Source organism: Carettochelys insculpta, chromosome 5, assembly GCF_033958435.1.
Source record: "Carettochelys insculpta isolate YL-2023 chromosome 5, ASM3395843v1, whole genome shotgun sequence".
Taxonomy (NCBI): domain Eukaryota; kingdom Metazoa; phylum Chordata; order Testudines; family Carettochelyidae; genus Carettochelys; species Carettochelys insculpta.
This window is the reverse complement of record NC_134141.1, coordinates 5569532-5589945: the sequence shown is the minus strand read 5'-3', so window position 1 is coordinate 5589945 and position 20414 is coordinate 5569532. Positions and strand designations below refer to the sequence as shown.

The window sequence follows — 20414 nt, the reverse complement described above, 5'->3', positions numbered from 1 at the left end:
ATCATACTCTTAACAACTCGAGCAGATTATTGAACCGATCCACTTCTTGTCCAAGTACAGTAGTTAAAGAGTCCACACGTCCTTTGTCATCCTTGACAAAAAGGCTTTCTGATGCAGCTTCTAGCTCCAGTTTTCCTGCAATGGAAACACTTGTTTAGCACTCCGAAAGATCTGGTGTCACTACAGTGAGGGAAGGAGAAGCACAGTGCTATCTCTTGACCAGACCAGGAAAACTGACAGTTTCTTTCCCAATGAGCTTAGTCTTCAAGTTCACCTCAGCTGTGGAGCTCCTCAGAGACTTGGGAGTCGGGGGAAGAACCCCCCTGCTTGCTCCCAACCCATTTCTGGAGTAGCTGTAGAGTTGCTCTATGTTTGCTACAGCAGCCTCAGGTCTCCATCTTTCCACACATAGGGAGAAGGAGCAGTCCCACTCCTCTTTTGCTGGGTAACAATGTGCAGGGTAGTCTGGGTACAGCTAGCATCTGTGCCCCAAGTCACCCCAAATCTTTCATGGGGCAGAGAGAAAGCAGGACCATGTGCAAGCCAGTACCTTCTATGTCTTCAGAGGAGGGACAGCATGTGTCCTTAGGAATACATGTATTTGGACAAGAAAGCCCAAAGACTCAGCTGCTACAAATCACCTGAACAGAAGTCACTGGAGTGGTGCCAAATTTACCCCACTTAAAGATCTGGCCCCTTGTTGTTAGATTAAATGTGATTCTTTTCATACTGTTGTTGTTTAACAGGCAGCACTACAAGCATGAAAACAGTTCACCAACTACAGAGCCTACTAATATTTTCCCTTGAAAATAAAAGCCACATATTAGTGAGAAAGATTTTCAAAATACACGTTCTAAAATCAAGATTTCCCCTTCTCTCCAAATAGAAACTACTAAACCATTCGACATTAAACACATATTGAAACATCCTTTTAAAGATGGGAAAAAATTAAACATCTTCACAATGGTTACGAAGCAAGGAATTTTTATGATATTTTGCTAGCTGGGATAAGAGCTTAGGAGAACAAACTGCATGGAGACAACTGCACCTAAATTTGCATAAGAATGGCACAATGATGTATAATTTTAAAAAAAAACCTGTAATCACTGTGCAAGGATTTAACAGTCACAACTGTTTAGAAAATCTTATGTTCTGACTGCACTAATTTGTATGACAGGATATCATAGCAACAAGATTCATCCTTTGTTCAGCTAAGGGAATTGTCACTGTTTTCTGGTAAACAGTTTTAATGATATTCCCCCAGCAGTAAGGCACATTATTTTATGGAAGGATATCTTAACACTGCTTCTATACGTATGCCCTAACACTGCAATCAGAACCACTTGGGTTGACTCTTGCTGGACTCCTATTGGATGGGGTTCTGTGTCTGTGTAAGGACCTGTCAGCATGGAATTCCATTGATTTGCCCAGCATTTTCTGTGAGGGTAAGTGACTCCCTGTGCAGATTTGATAACAGGATTGGAGCCTTTGGTTGCACATCTTAACACTTCCTGACTTAATGTGCTAAGGCTCCCTTTATTCTCCAAGGCGCAGGGAGTTCGCTCCAATTAAGCTTGTGCCTTGTCTTGAATAGGTGCTGGAGGGAAGATATGTAAGAGTGGCTGGTTAGAAGACGGAATAGGGAGAATGCCTCTGGGAAGGCAGGTCTCCATAGCCAGGTCACATGGCACTGGATTCAGCTCCAACCATTGTTCTCTCTAATCTTTTCCATCCGTATGTGGAATGAGTTTTTCTATGTGCACTGAGGCATGTGCAAATGTGCTCCACCTCTAGAAACAAATACCTTAGCTGTGGGCTCTGCTAATCATCCGGGCGGCATTTGAGTTTCTCCTGAGCAGTTGTAGAAGCACACAGCTTACAGGGAACACTGGCCCCAAGCTGAGGATATTTTTGGTTTACATTCTCTTTTGACCTGCTACCCTTTCAACATGCAAGAATGAACCTTAAGGAGGAGATCTTTCTGACTAAGAAAAATCAAGAAAACACACAAGCATGTGCTTAAATGTCATGGGTTTTTACAAGATTTAAGCACGTGCTCTCCTGAAACAACAACTTCTTTGATGGTGTCTTTGCCCCTCTCTGGATGTGCCACACACAGCGAATAGGACATGATGAATTGGATAACACTACTCCTGTATCTTATCTGCTCTAGCTAGTCAAATATCCAGTCCCCAATAATAGCCAGCATCACATGCTTTAAAGGAGAGCATAACACTCTACTATTATGCAATCACCTACCTATGATGACAGTGTAATCTTACCACAACTGTTGATTATTTTATATTTTGAAACATAAAGATTGTTATCTTCTATAAATATACATTCTAGTTAGTGTAAATCTGGATATTCTGATTATCATACAAAATATTTTGAATTCTAGTATGTTTTGCTGTCTCAGTAACACTTTGGTGCATGATTCTCCAAGGTATTAATGATTGTTAGGTGCCTTGCCCTGTGAAAATCTCCCCCATTATGAAGCAAACAATATCATTGGTAAAAACACATTAACAACGCTATCCTACCAGACAGTTTTGTCAAGATATTGCTAGCAAGCTCTTGAACAATTTCATCATTGCTTTTTCCGGATCCTTGTGTAGTTGATCTTGGCTGAACCTCAAGCATTGTTGTGATTAAAGTGCTAGTCTCTTTTCGCTGTAAAGAGACAAAGAGAAAAGCAGCGTTCCTTTAAACATTTTCCATCAAAAGTATTACTTAAATATTTTAATCTCTCTTTTTTTAGATGTTTAACTGGGAATCAATCACTTTCGTGGAACATTTTATAATATGTACATAATATTTTAATTTCTGAATTTGCTTGAAAATGGAAAACACAGTTTTAAATAGGAGTTTGCTGTGCTTTTAGGTGGCTCCTTTGACCAGCTATGGCTATCATAAGAAAAAAAGTATCTATAATCATTGAGTGTGTTATTTTGAGTCAATATTAATAAAGGGAAAAAAGCCCAGAAAATTGGGTATAATTCCTTCTCAACCTCTATCTCCTTTCCACTGCACTGAATTCCAGACCATTGATGCGGCTTGAATTCAGTATAACCATTAAAATTTGATTAAAAAATTTTGTTAATATTTTCCCTGCTGACCTATCTAAAGGTAACAATAACTTTTACTGCCTTCTACAGAAAGATGTGTGAAATGCACATTTTTTCTCAGTATGTTTCTAATGTAGTTCATTAGACTTCCTGCAGGAAATACTGAATAAGACTATAGAGTTAAGGGAGTTGAGTTAAAATTTTAATGTTTTTAATTATCTTTGTATTGCAAGTTATAAAATCCTTCCTTCAACCCCTTAGGACCAAAGTTTATTATAAAACATGTGGTTTATATTCTGGTTTTTTAAGATGGTGTGACAATCTATTGCTTTTATGGTGCTGTGCCATAAGCTTATTACCACATTTGTCTCATTTTTACAATTAATGTTACATTATAGGCAAAAGTGCATTTTTTCGAATTCAGTGCTTATCACAGACAAAAGATAATGCTTTTCAACTGATCCAATTCAAAAGTTGCTTCTCCAAGAATGTTGTTCACATGAACGTCACACAACAGCTAATATATGTTGTGCTCTTACTTCATGTAGAATTGATATGTGAATTATTAAAACTCCTTGTTTTGAGAGCTGACAGAAGTGTATTGTGTGTGGGAGAGGCAATGTGTAGTTGAGATTTTCAAAGCAGCCCAAGGGAGTTGAACAGCTAATTCCAAAGGCAGGAGAAAGGAAGAGTCATTCTCCCCATTTTACAGATAGGGAACAAAGCTACAGGGAAATTAAGTGACTTGCCTATGGTCACCAATTCTTTGCTGGAGCCAGACACAACCCAGACCACTTGAGTTTCACCCACCTGGGCCTAAATCCTCTAGTCTGCTTTCAAAATTCTCAACTACACTATTTAGCTATGTTTAATAAGTGCTTGTCTGTGTGTAATGCTGTGTTGCTTAGCTTTATAAGAGGCTGGTACTTAAGGATTTTGGAAAATCATTTGGAAACCTCCAATTAAAGGGAGTAAGTTTCAATAAATATAAACATAGGTGTTCTGAACAGATTGTCAGTGTCCCCTCAAAGCTCTCATTAGTATGATCAGGAATTATAACGTTCCATGAGAAGAGGCTGATTTGTATAAAACCAAGGATAGAATTAATGTCATTAAAGAATTGACCAGCATAAATCACAGTGCACTTCATTAAAATGCTGCTCGACAAGAAGCAGGTTTAAGAAAACATTCTGTAGTCTTCTATTATATGTGGGAAAAATAAACGTAATGTGCAGGGATGGATTGCCTAGCAATTCCAGCTCATTATTTCTGCTTAACAAACTACAATTATTAAATCAAATTCTCCCTTTATGCTATAAAGTATTATTTGTTTAATATAATTAAATTTAGACCATGTATTTAAAAAGTGCTCACAAACCTGGAAAGCCAAATTGGCATTCTCGTGCATTCCAAATATTTCTGGGTCATCGATCAAAGGAAGATTTTCAATATAGTCTTTATAATCTTGCAAACTATCAGCCAGAGGGGCAAAGTATATACCTGTTACACAAACACACATGCAGACTCCATATTAAGACGTTTTATTGTGCAATAAATGAACAAAAACATGGAAATATCAAAATGAAAGTATAGTATATTAGTGAAAAATGTAAGTTACTGAAAGTGCACCCAAGGAACTAAAACAACAAACTACCAAAATGAAGATGGAGGTGCTTTAAAATACAATGGATGGTAACATTTGTCACAACGAATGACAGGCATATATTAGATTCTGACACACTAAAATTGCAAGAGGCAGAATTTTACAAAGATAGGGCCAAAAGTCTTACATGATCATGTCTTAGCATTTCTAAGGAACTAGAACTTGTGAAGCAAATAGGTTTCCCCTCTTATATTCTAGAATAGAAAAGCAACTGGATATTGTTGCCTTAAGAAACAATATAAAACAGAAGCAGGATATGAAATGTTGGTTGCTATATCCCACAGACAGAACAAACATTATTTAAAATAAAAAGACTCAAACGGCTTTCACTGGGTTGACTGCTGAGCTAAAAACCTGACACGTGTTAACTCACACTGGCACAGGTTGAACCTCTCTGGTACGAGATTCTGATTTGGCACATCCATGGTCTGGCAGGACCATAGAGGTTGCCAGATCAGAGTGCTCCTGAACCAGAGAGCCCCATTGGCAGAAGTTGCTGGCAGTCAGGAGCAAAGATTGTCTGCAGCTGAGAGCCACAGAGAGGAGCTAGACTGACAGCTCTAAGTTGGGAAGACTGGCCAGAGGTCCAGGAGCAGAGCTCCTGCCGGAAGCCTGTGGGCCAGGAGCAGGCGTGGCTGCCAGGAGTGGGACCCAGTTGGCAGGCTAGCGGCCCCCAGGAGAGCTTGGAGGTCTGACCTCCTCTAATCCAACAAACTCCCTGGTGTGGGACTAGTCAGGTCCCAAGGGTATCAGACCAGGGAGGTCCCACCGGTGTATTGAACTCCAGGTTCGTTCCTGACTGCCCTTCCAATGCTCTGCTGGATCATTACTGTGCTCTTCCTCTTGGGAGACTTCTCGTTACTTTGCAACTTACACAAGTAGGGCTAAAATGACTCATAATTAAGCAGAGTCTGTTGACACCGTGACTGCCAGGCCTGAAAGAAGGAGCAACTGGTGTGGCTGAGATGACAAGTGCTGGGATGAAGTAAGTGCAATCTGTCACTGGCCTGTGATGGATACTGAGCAAATTGATACTGAATTCTATTCTCCACTCTCCCTTTTCTTCCAGGGAAATGCACATGGAGAGACTCAAACAAATAACAGTGAAAGTATTGCAGCTGTGTGTGGAGCATAGAACAGAAGGATGGTCCAGTGCTTAGATCTTTGGAGAGTTGGAGTCTGTGACAAGGTTGCTGTGTGATCTTAGGCTTGTCACTTAGCCTCTATGTAACTCCGTTCCCCATCTGTATAATGGACATCAGAGCAGAAGGATGCACTCAGTGACTACAATGAGACCACATTCATTTCAGGAAGAAGAGTTCTTTTGAAAATGGGGTTTTTTTTCTGAAGGAACCCTGTCTACACAGATGTTTTTGCTTCTGGAAAAGTCCTTTCTGGAAGCACGATCGTGTGCAAATATGCAAATGAGGTGCAAGATATGTAAATCTGTGCTTCATTTGCATTTTCAATCTCACTTATTTGCACTCCAGTTCAGGAAGGGGAGCGCTGTGTAGACACAGCTTCTCTATCTTTATCTATCTATGGCTCTTCATCCCTAACCGGTGGCCACAACTCCCATAGTAGTTATACTTGTGATGGGGTGGCAGCACGTCTGCAAAGTTGTTCCTGATTCCTGAGGAGAAATGGTGAAGTGGGTTGTGGTGGGTCACTGAGATAGACGGCTCTCTGTCTGACACTGAAAAAAAGGGAGGTGGAGGTGCCTTATGGGGTAGGGGGTGAGCAGAGCAGTCCTGAGAAAAGGAAGCTGAGGGATAGCCCAGCTCAAGGAGAAGGTGTAAACTGAGCCTTATGGGCTTGACTCTTCATTACACTGTGCCTCGTGTACTCATTTCCAACTGTGCAAAGGAGTGTATAAAATGCTCCCAAATTGGTGTGAAATGTCCCTCTGTGCCCAGGTGGTTGCCTCAAACTGGAAATTAAAAGGGCTAGAACAGCCATTGGAAATCATATATGAAATATATGCAGCAATCAATCAGAAGGTGGTTGAAGGCAGCCAATCAGGGCCAGACTAGTCCCTATAAGAACAGCTGCTGGGCAGAGGGAGTTTAGTCTCTCTCCAGTTCTGCAGGGGGAAGGGACTTGCTGCCTGTATAGAGGAACCACAGACAGAGCAGTGCAGGGAAAAGTCAGAGGGAGCCAAGGGAGCTTCAGTGAGACCAACTCCCAGGATGAGGCCCTGACACAGGGACCCAAAGGGGTACAAAGGAGCAGCCAGAGAAGAAAGAAACAGCAGGTCAACCCCCTCTTGCCAAAGATGAGAGTGGTCAGTTTAGACTGTAGTTTGCCTCTGTGGGATGGGGCAAGATCAAGGATGGCAGTGCACCACTGAGGGGCCAGTGGTGTGACTAGGCATCGCTGGCTTCATAAAGAGGAAGAAGCCATAGGCAAACACTGCTAGAGGGCAGTATCCAGGGGAAGGGGGTACCACGGTCTGGGAGGGACACGGATCTCAGTATGGTGGAGGCAAGTAATTTCAGGTGAACCAATGCCAGCAGAAGGCACTCTGGAGCTGAAAAGAGCTAATTCCCAGGATGGTCAGTGATGAATGTGAGCCTGCTACACTCTCTGATAAACTCTTATTTCAGGCAGAGAATGTGGACAACTTGCAGAGAGTATAGCCATAGGATTCACCTCTAATTCCTGGTTGAGCATGGTGCTGTGCAGCTTTTCAAAGTTTAATGGGAAGCAAGAGAGCTTCCACTTCTCCCTAGAGATGATCAGTGTGAAAAGATTTAGCACCATCAGCAGAAGACAAGGTGAACTATATACTCCGCAGCAATGCTTGAATTTTGTGGTTGTGCTAAACTTTTTGCCCAGACCCACTAAATCCTTTAACTGAGCCAGTTCTGGTGAGGAGTTCAAAATGCAGCTCTAAGAAGAGAAGAGATTCTGTAAATATAGGAACGGAGGTCTAGGTTCATCATCTCTCTCTCATTTCCACATCAGATATGTTCAGTTCACAAGTGAAAATATATTTTTTTCTAATCTGCCATTCACCAAAGAATATCCATGTCAAAGGTTCTGCTGGTCATATGCTGCCCTTAATTACAAATGCATAAGCGCTTTGTCTTTAGATTGGGCCCCTGAAGATACCTGGGCAGCTCCATTGTCTTCAATGGGCTTCCTCAGATTTAATTTATTGGTTCTTAGTAAACAAGTCTGTTGATGTGCAAGGATTAGATACAATCCAGATCTCATTTTATTAGAGGAGATGGTTTCTATTTCCAATCTCAGAGAGGTAGCCGAGTTAGTCTGTATCTTCAAAAACAAGAAGTCCTGTGGCACACCTTATAGACTAACAGATATTTTGGAGCACAAGCTTTCGTAGGCAAAGATGAATTGGGTCTTTGCCCATAAAAGCTTATGCTCCAAAATATCTCTTAGTCTATAAGGTGCCACAGGACTTCTATTTCCAATGTGACTGTGAGCCACTGATGAGCTCCCACTTAGGGTGCCAGATTTTTAACAGTGTTCAGATTACTATGAGCTCTTGTGAAAACCATGGGAGCTGGGTGGTCTGAGCACTTTTGAAAATCTTACCCTTGCTCTCTCCATGCTTCAGTTTCCCTGTGTAAAAAATGGAGATAACCATATTTAGTCATCATGGCAGTTTGTTCTAAGATCTATTGGTTAGAAGCTCCACCAGTTATTATTATGAATTGTGTTGGCTCAGCAATGCTAACTGAAGTATAAAACACAAGCAAAATCAATTTTGTCACTAAATTCAGCTGATGTAACACTTGCTACAAATTGTGGGACGAGTCTTCCTTTCACACACACAGGCATCAACCATGTGTAAAACTAGGGCAACAAGAGAATTGGGCGTAAGGATTGGAAGAAGCTGTTAACATTTTACATGGTGACTTTTTAGAAAAGAAACACACTCTAAGGAGTCCCTGAAAATCTTAGTCAGTCCACGACATAGTGCAGGGTTCACAGGATCCCAAGTACTACAAAGCTGGGGCCAAGGGATTATTTTTTGAAAAAGCTCTTCTGAGTCAGAGACTTCTGTCTACGGGAATGAAAGGAGGTACTTGACCAATAATGTCCTCTCTGGGGTAAGAGACACTTTTCTCTATTAAACAAGAAACTAGGAAGACTTTAAGTAAGCTTGTTATCAAATAAGTTGAGGATCAGACAGCTAGCAAAGGAGAAGTGAGCCCACAGAAAGCACAGCAAAGACCTGCCAGACACCCATTACATATGCAACAGATGCAGCAAGGACTGTCACTCTCGTGTGGGTCTTCACAGTCACAGCCGACGCTGCAAATGAGGATGCCAAATGGAACTACGAAGGGCGCGATCCATAGTCTACGTAGACTGAAGGATGCTACTACTAAACATATCGGAGAACCAGATCTGAGTGACCAAAAGACCAGAGTTTTTCTGTCACATAAACATAGAATTAAATACATCAAGGCTGTATCTAGACTAGCCCCACAACTTCGAAAGGGGCATGGTAATTAGGGTGTTGGGAGATTGCTAATGAAGTGCTGCAGTGCATATTCAGCACTTCATTAGGCTAAATCTCCCCTGTGACAACTTTAAAGTGTGAAACATTGAAGTGTTGGCTTGTGGGTAGCCGTAGGTCAGCCACAGGTACTTTGAGGTGCCCCCGCTACTTCGAAGTCCCTTTACTCCTCAACTCAAAGTTGTCGCGGGGGAGATTTAACTTAATGAAGTGCTGCATATGCACCATAGCACTTCATTAGTAATCTCCTGACACCCTAATTAACATGCACCCTTTGAAGTTGAGGGGTAGTCTAGACACAGCCAAAATCATAAAAAAGTGTTAGACAAACATGATTCCAGGTTTTCATTAACTTAAATCCAAATACTCCATAACTCTAACTGGATTTACCTGACTCAGAATATTTGTAATAATCTTCTAATGTTTCAGGAGCAAAAAACCTCTTTAACACTGTACGTAGGCATCTCTGATCCCAGGTGTCTGTAACTCGCCCTCCATAAGTAATTTCACCTGCAACAGAGTTTGCTTTTTACAGTTTATGATTTCATATAACAATTCACATATAAAAAAGATGTTACTTTTAAACTTCTAACTTTCATCTGCTCTAGAATCCAAGATAGCATGATTTTTTGTGTGTCACTTTTATAGAAATAAGTGTGCCTGTCAGGTTTTTGTCACAGTGATAACTAATAAAATCTGATACTGCAATATACCTAAGTCAACTGATAAAAATTTAGGAAAATATCAGATTTCCAAACAGGTTGTGCACACAATTATGTCCCTATTTTGTGCAAGTACTATTGTAGCTCTATATATGTTAACCAGACAGCTGCATATCATGTGCCTAATTTTTTTGTAGGTAGTCCATCATGTCCGACGATGATGTCTTGAGCTTGCACAGGCTCATCGGTTGTGGATTCACGTGTGGCTGAGGAGTCCAAGCTTTGAATGGCATGGGCGTTCACAGTGGGGGGGCAAGGGAAACGTCCTGGCTCTTTTGGTGCAGCTACTGCTGTTGGTTTCTTCCTCTCACAAGCATCAATGAGACGTACATGTCGCTGCTCTTCAAAGTTGTCATATGCATGTCATACAAGAGCACGCCAGCTGTTCGGTCTTTTGCATGCTGCTCTAGCTGATCTGGTTTTAAACCAGCATGAGCAATGTTGGCCTTCACGCAGTCTTTATATCACTTGCGAGGCCTACCTTGATTCCTTACTTTTCGTACCACTGGAACCAGGATTCTGAGGTCAGAGTGGAACTGCCCCTGTGCAACGGCTTTTCCACTTTAAACATTCTCCCGCACAGGTACTTTGCACATTCTCATCACTTCTGTCTACCTCAAAGTCCTGCAGTGATGGCGGAGGGGCAAAGCAACAGGTGGAGGTGACCATTGGGAGTCATAGCTCCAAACATGCATGTAGGCGGCCTGTGGGCTTTGGTCGCTCAACTCTGACCCCAGGACGACAGGAGTTCAGCAGCATCCCAGGCGACTGAGCAGGCCTTTTTAGGAACAGCACTGATCACCCTCAAAATGAGGGAGGGGACTAGACAAGGTGTCCTAAAAATTGCTCGTCCCAACCAAAATGGCCAGCATGCCGCAGCTGGTAGTTTTACCTTCACAACAGTCGAAAAACAGTGAAAAGAAAGATGATGTTTGCAGCATGGAATGTTTGCACCCTCTTGGACAGGGAGAATGCTATGAGGCCTGAGAGAAGAACGGCCCTCATAGCAGGAGAACTGGCATGTTATAACATTGACATAGCTGCCCTGAGCAAGACCAGACCGGCAGAGGAAGGCTCCATCTGCGAACCAAAAGGAGGTTACACCTTCTTATGGAAAGGCAGGCCAGAAAATGAAGACAGATTCCACGGAGTGGGACTTGCCATCAAGACATCACTTCTGCACCAGCTTCCTGACCTACCAACTTGCATCAGTGAGTATCTGATCAAGCTCTGCTTCGCTCTCAACACCTCTTGTCACATGACAGTCATCAGCGCTTATGCCCTCACACTGACTAGCAGTGATGAAGCAGAAGAAAGTTTCTATCAGGACCTTGACCATCTTGTGAAAGCAACTCCTCCTAGTGACAAGCTTCTCCTGTTGGGTGACTTCAACACCAAGGTCGGCAAGGACTGTAGGACCTAGAAAGTGGTGCTGGGGCATCATGGTGTTTGTAACATGAATGCCAGTGGCCGCCTTCTGCTGAGCTTGTGTGCAGAAAACAACCTGACGATTACCAATACTCTCTTCAGGCAAGCTGATAAATACAAGACCACATGGATGCACCCAAGATCAAAACAGTGGCACCTGATTGACTATATCATCAGTCACAGGTAGGACATTTGAGATGTTAAGATCACCAGGGCCACGTGGGGAGCTGAGTACTGGACTGATCATAGACTCGTCAGATCAGTCCTGATGCTGCATATCACACCACTCCACTGCAAGAAGCTCAAGGTTGTCAGACCCTCCTTCAGCATCGGGAAGCTGCAACATATGGGTATCGTGAGAAATTCACAGGCTGACTTGACAAAGTGCTGACGTCCCATGAACCTCTGACTGGAGACCCAACATAAAAGTGGGACCAGTTCAAAACCCTTGTGACGGAGTCAGCCAAGTCAACACTAGGGCCGTGTCTACAGTAGCCAAAAACTTCGAAATTGCCATGCAAATGGCCATTTTGAAGTTTACTAATGAAGCACTGAAATACATATTCAGCGCCTCCTTAGCATGCGGGCGGCCACGGCACTTTGAAATTGCTGCCGCTCGCCGCCGCGTGGCTTGTCCAGATGAGGTTTCTTTTTGAAAGGACCCCGGCTACTCTGAAGTCCCCTTATTCCCATGAGCAGATAGGAATAAGGGTACTTTGAAGTAGCCGGGGTCCTTTCAAAAAGGAGCCCCGTCTGGGCGAGCCGTGTCAATTTCAAAGTGCCGCAGCCGCCCGCATGCTAATGAGGCGCTGAATATGTATTTCAGTGCTTCATTAGTAAACTTCAAAATGGCCATTTGCATGGCCATTTCGAAGTTTTTGGCTCGTGTAGATGTAGCCTAAGACTGAAAAAAGAGAGTTCACCAAGACTGGTTTGATGAAAATGACGAGGCCATCATGAAGATCTTAGAGGAAAAAGAAAACGCATTTCTGCTATGGCAAAATGATCAGTCCTCAATCTCCAAACATGATCGTTTCAAACACCTTCAGAGCCAGACACAAACGCACTTTGCAAAATGCAAGATGAGTGGTGGGAGAGTAAAGCTGATGAAGTCCAATACTACGGTGACACCAAGAAATCCAAGATGTTCTTCAGTGCTATCAAAGCTATATATGGACCTTTAAAGACAAGTGCTACACCTCTCCTGTCTGCAGATGGCATGACCCTTCTGAGGGAAAAGAACAGAATCAACAATAGGTGGAGAGAGCACTTCAGCAACCTTCTCAACAGACCCTCCATTGTCGACCCTGTGGCCCTAGACCAGATCCCTCGGAAACCCACAAGAGACGGTCTTGACCTGCCCCTACAACGGATGAGGTCAAAAAGGCAATCAGCCAGACCAGCTCTGGCAAAGCCCCTGGGATGGACAGTATCTCTGCCTAATTAACCATCTGCATACACAGTCACTCAATTTGCTGTGTAACTGGAGTAACTGCATACACACATGCAATACACACAATTTACACACACTACACATGCAATACACAAAATTTACACAGCCCATTCTGAACCTGCAAACTCTGTCCCCAAATGTGGTAACAGAAACTTTGTTCCCTGATGAACTCCTTTCTGGGATCCACTCCTGCCCTACTGTCAAATATATCCATGGCAGCTAAGACTTGTCCACGGAGCTAGATGTCTTGGAAATTACTCTCATACCACCTTCATACTTTCCAAGCTATGAAGAAACATTAGCTTCTTTGTCATGGCTCTATTGGAACTTGTCAGAGTAGAATCACAGTCAATAGTATTTAGCTACCTACAGGGATCAGAAAAGAGGCCATCTTAGGGAGCCCAAAGAACTTCCATGTTGTGGGGCAAATTAAGGCATGGGCAGACTAAGCAATCACTCAGCTCTGGGGGGGAACTCTGTTAATTAGACTGAATTGTGCATGGGTGAGGGGGCCCCAAAATATTCATGCTTTCGGCCCCTAATGGGCCAGCACCATCAGTCTAATCAGATAATGAATATTCCATTCTCGACCTGGCCTTTAGCTCAAATTGGGACACTGGAGACACATCAAGCAATAAGGAAAAATTATTAGGGAGGAAGAGGTAAGGAGGATAAAAAGAATGTTCCTCATTCCAAAATATGATAGAATTAATCTGTTTAAGGACAATGCTGGGAGCTGCATAAAGGTATTGATGGACAAGCAGGAGATACCTTTGCAGACTCCTTTTCAGTGGCCTACACCTTTTCTGCTCAGAACACTTTCTGCAGTCAGTTCTCCACAGCTGTGTATGCACTGGCAATTGATGGGACTCCTCTATCAACAGTTGATTTTGAGGCTCTCAGGACCAGACATTTATGGTGTAGGGGGATGAACAGGGACATTGGGTTCTTGAACCAATCAGTTCTCTTAACATAAATTTGAACAGCTCTTCACACACTGAAAAACATCTATCATGTTTTTTCTTCAGGTGTTTTAAGAAGTGTGCTTTTACAACAAAATAACAATACACAAGTGCTAGGAAGCCTGGCCATTTAAAGGTAAGCTATTCTTGATAAAAGCAAAAAGGGGCATAGATAGGAGCAAGAGACATGGAGAAGGTGAGATTTTGCTCGTAGGTCTGAAACTTGAACTCTGGCAGCATTTCATTCTGCACGAAGGAAAAAAGCAGAAGAATTAATGTGGAAGTACCCATCCTCCTTAAGCAGATGTTGGTCCAATAAAAGATGTTATGTCCTGTACCTTGTTCTTCTAATACCCTGGTACTGACACAGCCACAACAATACCGCATACATCCTCCTTAAAAACATATTAAATAAATGTTCACAAAGCGAATTAAAGACAATTTTTTAAGATAATGAGAATTCAGTCCAATCCAACTTTCAAGAAACTTCCATGAAGCTGAAGTAAAATCAATTAGCTATAAACAAGCATTTAATAGATATGGCTGAGTGAACAAATCTTTACAATTCAAACTGACAGATTACTTTCTGATGCAATTTGTGCCACAGAAAGGGCTTCACTTAGCAGGCAGGCTTGAAAGCGCTTGTATTCCTCTCAGAGAATTTACGGTAGTTTTAATCTTCAGCTTGATAAAGCTCAGAACAGAATAATGGGGCCTATTTTTCATTTACTTTGGAAAAGTTTTTTTTTTTCTTATATAGCACAGGTAACTAATGGGGGAATGTAAAACTAGGCAAAGAGGTTATATGCCCATCTCTATCTTGGGAAGTAACTAATAATTCTAACACTGGAATACTACAACCAAATTACAAGGTTCGTGATACAGCCAATAAGAAGTGAAAAAACTACAAACCATCAAGAAGTAGACATGTGGAACAGATTTTGACATTTCAGGGGTAATCGAGAGGACATGTTAGATTACGGGATCAGATATGTTTTGCTGAAACTACTGTGAATGAGGGTTTCTATTTCTGAATTTTACAGCAAATTTTACTTTTAGCAAATACTCTGTGGAAGATGCATTTAAGTCCTTCATAAGTCACTTTCATTATTTTTATGATCATGAACTACCATTTTTGTTTCTTAACTAATGATACAAAATCACTGCATGCGGCTGATCAGCAAAGCAAAGAGGGACGTTATTGAAACTGTGAAGAAAAATTATCTTAAACTCCTGCTGTCAGAAAACAAGAATGATACCTATATTCTTGGGACAGTGTTGACTGCATTGTTCCATTAGAGAATGCTATGAGCTCGGAGTTCCAACTTCTTTGACTTTCAGAACAAGTGCCTAACCATTACTATTTTACTCCAGTTTTACGCTGTTGTTAGTGCACTAAACTTAAATGTAGTTACTCTAATGAGAAGCTGGAGTAACTCCATGATGAATCAGACCCTATGTATTCCTAAAAAGATTTATTACCATATATAACACTGCTTTTGAACAGAGGCTTCGGTTTGCTACCCTATACAATGGCAATTACTAATGGTTAGAAAAGATTCATCAATTTCTCCACAGTTGCTGAAGAATTTTAAATCACTTATGTTTGACTCTGTAAAGTGAGAGCTGATTATTTATTTAATGCTTTCCCAAGATTAAACTGGATATAATCTGAAAGATGGTTGTCTTATTGTTATGGGTAATTAAGCAGCTACTTGGATATTACTTATTTAATAGCACGTTTCCATTGGAGTGGTCGTGTCTTCATGCATCTGCACGTCCACAATAGTTCTGAATGCTGGGACTTATATGTTCAAGGTGATGGGGAAGGCATCAGGTTAGAAGGCTGCTAATTTGTTCCAGTGGGTAAAATCTTCCAAACCGAAGCTTTGCAGGACGGACATAACTTGGGACAGGTCTTTGTTGTTTGACCTATACCTTTCATGCCAGTCTGTTAAATAGCATTGTAATGGTGAAGTCTGAACTTCAGCTAGAGGTGTAATTTCCACCTCAGGGAGACATACCCATGCTAGCAGTGATCGGGCTTGTGTGATAAAAATAGAAGTGGGATGGGATGGGATATCTAGGGATTTAGACTGGATCATGCACAACAGCTAACCCATCCCACTGTTTACACCGGTGTGTCTACTCTTCTATTTTCAGGACACTAACTCAACCAGAGCAAGTAAGGTTATGATTATCCACAATGGAAATTACACCACTAGCACCAGTGTAAATGTGTACTCATCTAGTGACTTATCCTAAATCAAACTTTAAAATGTCATAAAAGGTGAAGTCTGATGACAGAGCCCATGTTATTGCACTGACTTCAGCAGGTTCCACAGTTGTAAGTAAAGGCATAAAATGGCCCTATAAAAATAATCAACTTAGACCTGCTACATTGTTGCAATAGCTTAGTAATATCTTTTGTTTAGTGAGGAATGCTAGAAGGAGAACTGTTAATACCAGAACTCTTAAAATATCTGAGCACTGTACCTGTTATGTAAGTTAGGGCATCCCAGGGTATCTTTCCCTCCTGACAGTAAAGATTTAGGTTCAGCAAGGCACATTCTCTGTCGCTGTCATTAAATTCATAGCAGATGTTCCACCCAAGAGGTCCAAACTTTTTCCTCTCCTTGAATATTAGATTAAAAGCAAAACCAAATAAGACTATTGTGTTTAAGATGCTCAGAGCTTTTCTACCTGTAATTTCAAATACTTGTAAGGGAAATGATAAAGAGATTGATTAGCACAGACCTTAGCAAGTGGAGATGTACAAGCTTTATTGCCCCATGAGTAGCCCTGAAAGAACCAGTCCTTGAGACACTCCCCTTGAATCACATTTTCCTCCTAGCTCCTAGGGCAAGAGAGAATATTTTCTGCGTGGCTTATGCTTTGAGAACACTGCAGCCCCTATGCCCCCTCCGTCCCCAACAACAGGTCAGCTGAGCTTTAATTTTATCAGTCCCCACCCCTTCCTGTATAATTAAAAGTAAAGTATTAGCTTTTGGTCACTTAGGAAATACATTTATCAGTTACAGATGGGAAAGGATGTCTCAGAATTCGACCTATGTTCTACTGCTCTCCATCTGCCCACTTCATGTAATTCTGAATATTGCATATTCTTCAAAATAAATCACTCTGTGATATTTTTTCTCTAAGGCTATGTCTACACTAGGGGAAAACTTTGAAATGGCCATGCTAATAGGCAAATCAGAGCATACTAATGAGGCACTGAAATGAATATTCAGTCCCTCATTAGCTTGCTGCCATCCACGGCACTTCAGAAATGATGCATTTTGCTCGTGCAAGGCTCGTCTACATGGAGGTCCTTTTTGAAAGGACTCTGCAAATTTCGAAATCCCCTTATTCCTATCAGCTGATTTGACGCTTGCAGGGTCCTTTCAAAAAGGACCCCCGTGTAGACGAGCCACATGCAAGTGAAATGCAGCACTTTCAAAGTGCCGTGGCTGGCAGAATGCTAATGAGGCTCTGAATATTCATTTCAGTGCCTCATTAGTATTCTCTGATTTGGCCATTAGCATGGCCATTTCAAAGTTTTCCCCTAGTGTAGACGTAGCCTAAGTGAGATGAACGTAAATGACCCAACATACATGAATAATTTGTCAGCAGCAACCTAGTATGCTAAGCATGGATAAAATTGGCATGTAAATAGATTTTACTTCATGCTTCCATGACATTTTAATAGAGAATAAGTAAAAAACAAACAGAAAGATTTAGGAAGAGGAAGTTAAGCTGCATCTAAATTTTGTGAATTTCCATTTTTTGTCTTCCCACCTCCAATTCAATTGCAATTAGCTAGCAACTTAATGATAAAGAAATTAATAATTCAGTTATTAGCTTAATTCAATCAGAAATTCCATCATTATGGGACAAACCCTGAAGTCCTTACTCAGACTTTATTCAGCCCTTTTTCAAGCAAATATCTATTAACTTGAATGAAAATTTGCCCATATAACGACTGATTGTTTAAATAGGCAGAGAACTAGTCCTTACTCAGGTTTCAGGGTGTTTTGCAGTCTTTCAATAACCAGGAGGAAAACACAATAAATAAAGAAGAACATTCCCTTCCTCTTACTGTCATATGTCCCTCTGTAACCTATGAATTAATTTAATTTAAACCACGCAGAATTCTTCTGATCGGCTGTTTGCTAACACAGCAAAGAGGAACTAATTTCCCTTAAATAAAATGTTTGGTCATATTTACACATAAGAAATCTCAGGAGACATACTTATATTTGATATAATTAATGTGGCACAGGCATATAACTGTAATCTTTTAAGAGAGAAGAAGTCTTGTGCTTTGTTTGGACCTTTCCTTTTAAATTACAATTAGCTTAGCTGATGAGAGTACTTTGCATTACTAATATAACTTACTGTTCTAGTTTCTGGAAATGAACGGCTAAATAAGCTTTGCACTAAAATATTGCTACTATAGGTATGATTACATTAGACATATTATGAATATAATGGGCGTACTGAACTAATTTAACTATCTCAGTACCTCTGTTTCTGAATTAACACTGGAGGGGGTACCTGAATTATAGCATGGAAGGAGCAAATGCCAAAAATCATTTTCCTCCAATTTTTGCCAAGGATATTTTCTTCAAAAAATGTAGTTGTCATCTCTGTGAATGCTCGCCTGATGTTTGCACGAAGCCCCCTTGGGGGTTCATTGGTTACCTGAATTGGGGAAAATAATAAGTTCTTGTTAAACGCATTAAGTCTGCTCTCCAGTGTTTTACTGCAGAACTGTCAAGTTGCCACTTGAATGGATATCTGCATGCGAGATGTGATTTTTATGTAGAGGAGACTCATCTACATTAAGCTTTAGGATGTAAACAAATGAACACACTGATTATTTATCCTAGAAAATATATGGATATGAAAAGATATGTTATGAAAATTAGTATATTTGGAGCAGAAAGAGATTAGGCAAAATGTGCATGCACTAATTAAATAAATAAAAATTGCAAGAAGGGTGATTAAAGTAAGCACTCTCCATATTTGGAGTACACGCTATTCAAGTTTAGCTGCTTTATTTAGACAACAGCTTCCAGATTCCAAATCTTCATTTAGCAGAAGACAGTCCTACTGGGCAGACAGACTATGCAGTCATCTGTAGTCAGTATCTTGAGTTAAATGGATTAGGGTTACAAAAATCAGTAAGGGCGACAGAGCTCTAGCTAAGATAAGCTCTTCCTTCTCATTCAGCAACGTATTCTATTTGCTGCTGCCCCAGGCTATATTTTTAAGGAGGTAGGCCTTGTCAATCTTGAGTGTCTGGATTAGCGTGAAGGTTACTTATGGTACTACAGGAAAATGGACAGATACTGTGGTGATGCATATAGTATAAGAACCTAGATAGAACAGAATTGAATGGACCAAACTAGCACAGATTCAATGTGTTGTCTTCAACAAGGAAGGCCTTTCAGATTTTTCTGTCTTCTCCCAACGTGTCACTGGGGAAGACAGAACATTCCTAGGTTATGTTTAGACTGTTTAGCCATTTCAGGATACAGATGTATCCCAAAATAGCAACTCAGAAGATTTTCCCTGCACTCAAAATAGCTGTTATTTCAAGTGCTGTATTTGGGTTCCACTACCCCTCACTGTGTGAGTGATAATGGAACCTTCGAAATAGGCCCATAATTCAAACTGCTGTGCTGTTTGGATGGCATCAAGTTCAAAATAAGGTCTCTTGACATAATTTACACAATGCTGTGGTGCAGAGGTCTCTTGAACCAAAAAATGGGGTGAGGATACACAACTAAAAGAGCTGCTAAATTTGCAGTCATATGGCAACAGGACTGGCACATAGAGGATCAACATTGTCTATAAAAAGCTCTTCAGGGCAAACATGGGACCTTTTCTGCTGCATTCTGCATTCTCACAAAATACCATGATCCTTCTGATGGCCTGGTTTTGGTGGTGATTGCTGAACATGTTGTATTTACAGGTACCAAGTGGAGAAAAGACTTTTTTGACTCATTTTGGCTCATTGGAACTTTGGACACCTCCAGTTTGCACTGGTGGGATTGCTGATTGTCAGCTGATCACATTTTGTGTTTTTAAAGATAATGATGTGTCTGGCAGTCCTACATATAAAGAGAAAAAGACACAAACATTTCAACTTATATAATCAAAATTCAAAAAGGATATTAATTAGAAAACACAGATTAAATGTTTGATTTGGGATACTCTATGAGTAACTTATTTCGTCTGTGCATTTTACATTTTGCTTAGGGTTATCTCCAGATATATTACCTTGACAGAGTTCTGAAGGACAGTGACAGGAAAAGTTTCAGAAGGCATGGAACTTAAATAGAGTCGAAAGCTCTCCTGAATAAAAACATCTGAAAACCAAAGAATGAGTTACATTCACTTTACTCCTGCAAACACATTTAGTTCTTTAAATTCACACACAAATCTTAAACAATTTGGAATAAGCTCTATCTTTCCAATGACATGAGTACTGGAATTACATATGTGGCGTAATGTACATTTATGGTCTGGAAGATGGAGGATACAGCATTATATTTAAATTACAGAGGATAATCTGGGAAGGTGAATCAGGAGATAAAGAAAATGCATACACAAAAAAA

General features: G+C 41.0%; 1 protein-coding gene across 1 annotated transcript in view; it reads right to left on the bottom strand.

Annotated features, from left to right (window-relative positions):
- Positions 1 to 20414, bottom strand: part of DNAH6 (dynein axonemal heavy chain 6) — a 168284-nt gene that overhangs the window by 14087 nt on the left and 133783 nt on the right. Inside the window, exons 65-71 of the mRNA XM_074994025.1 lie at positions 20077 to 20165; positions 18346 to 18492; positions 16285 to 16423; positions 9614 to 9733; positions 4447 to 4568; positions 2544 to 2673; positions 8 to 135 (exon numbers count right to left, since the gene is read on the bottom strand). Coding sequence (XP_074850126.1) covers positions 8 to 135; positions 2544 to 2673; positions 4447 to 4568; positions 9614 to 9733; positions 16285 to 16423; positions 18346 to 18492; positions 20077 to 20165 — 875 coding nt within the window. The remainder of the gene's footprint in view (positions 1 to 7; positions 136 to 2543; positions 2674 to 4446; positions 4569 to 9613; positions 9734 to 16284; positions 16424 to 18345; positions 18493 to 20076; positions 20166 to 20414) is intronic.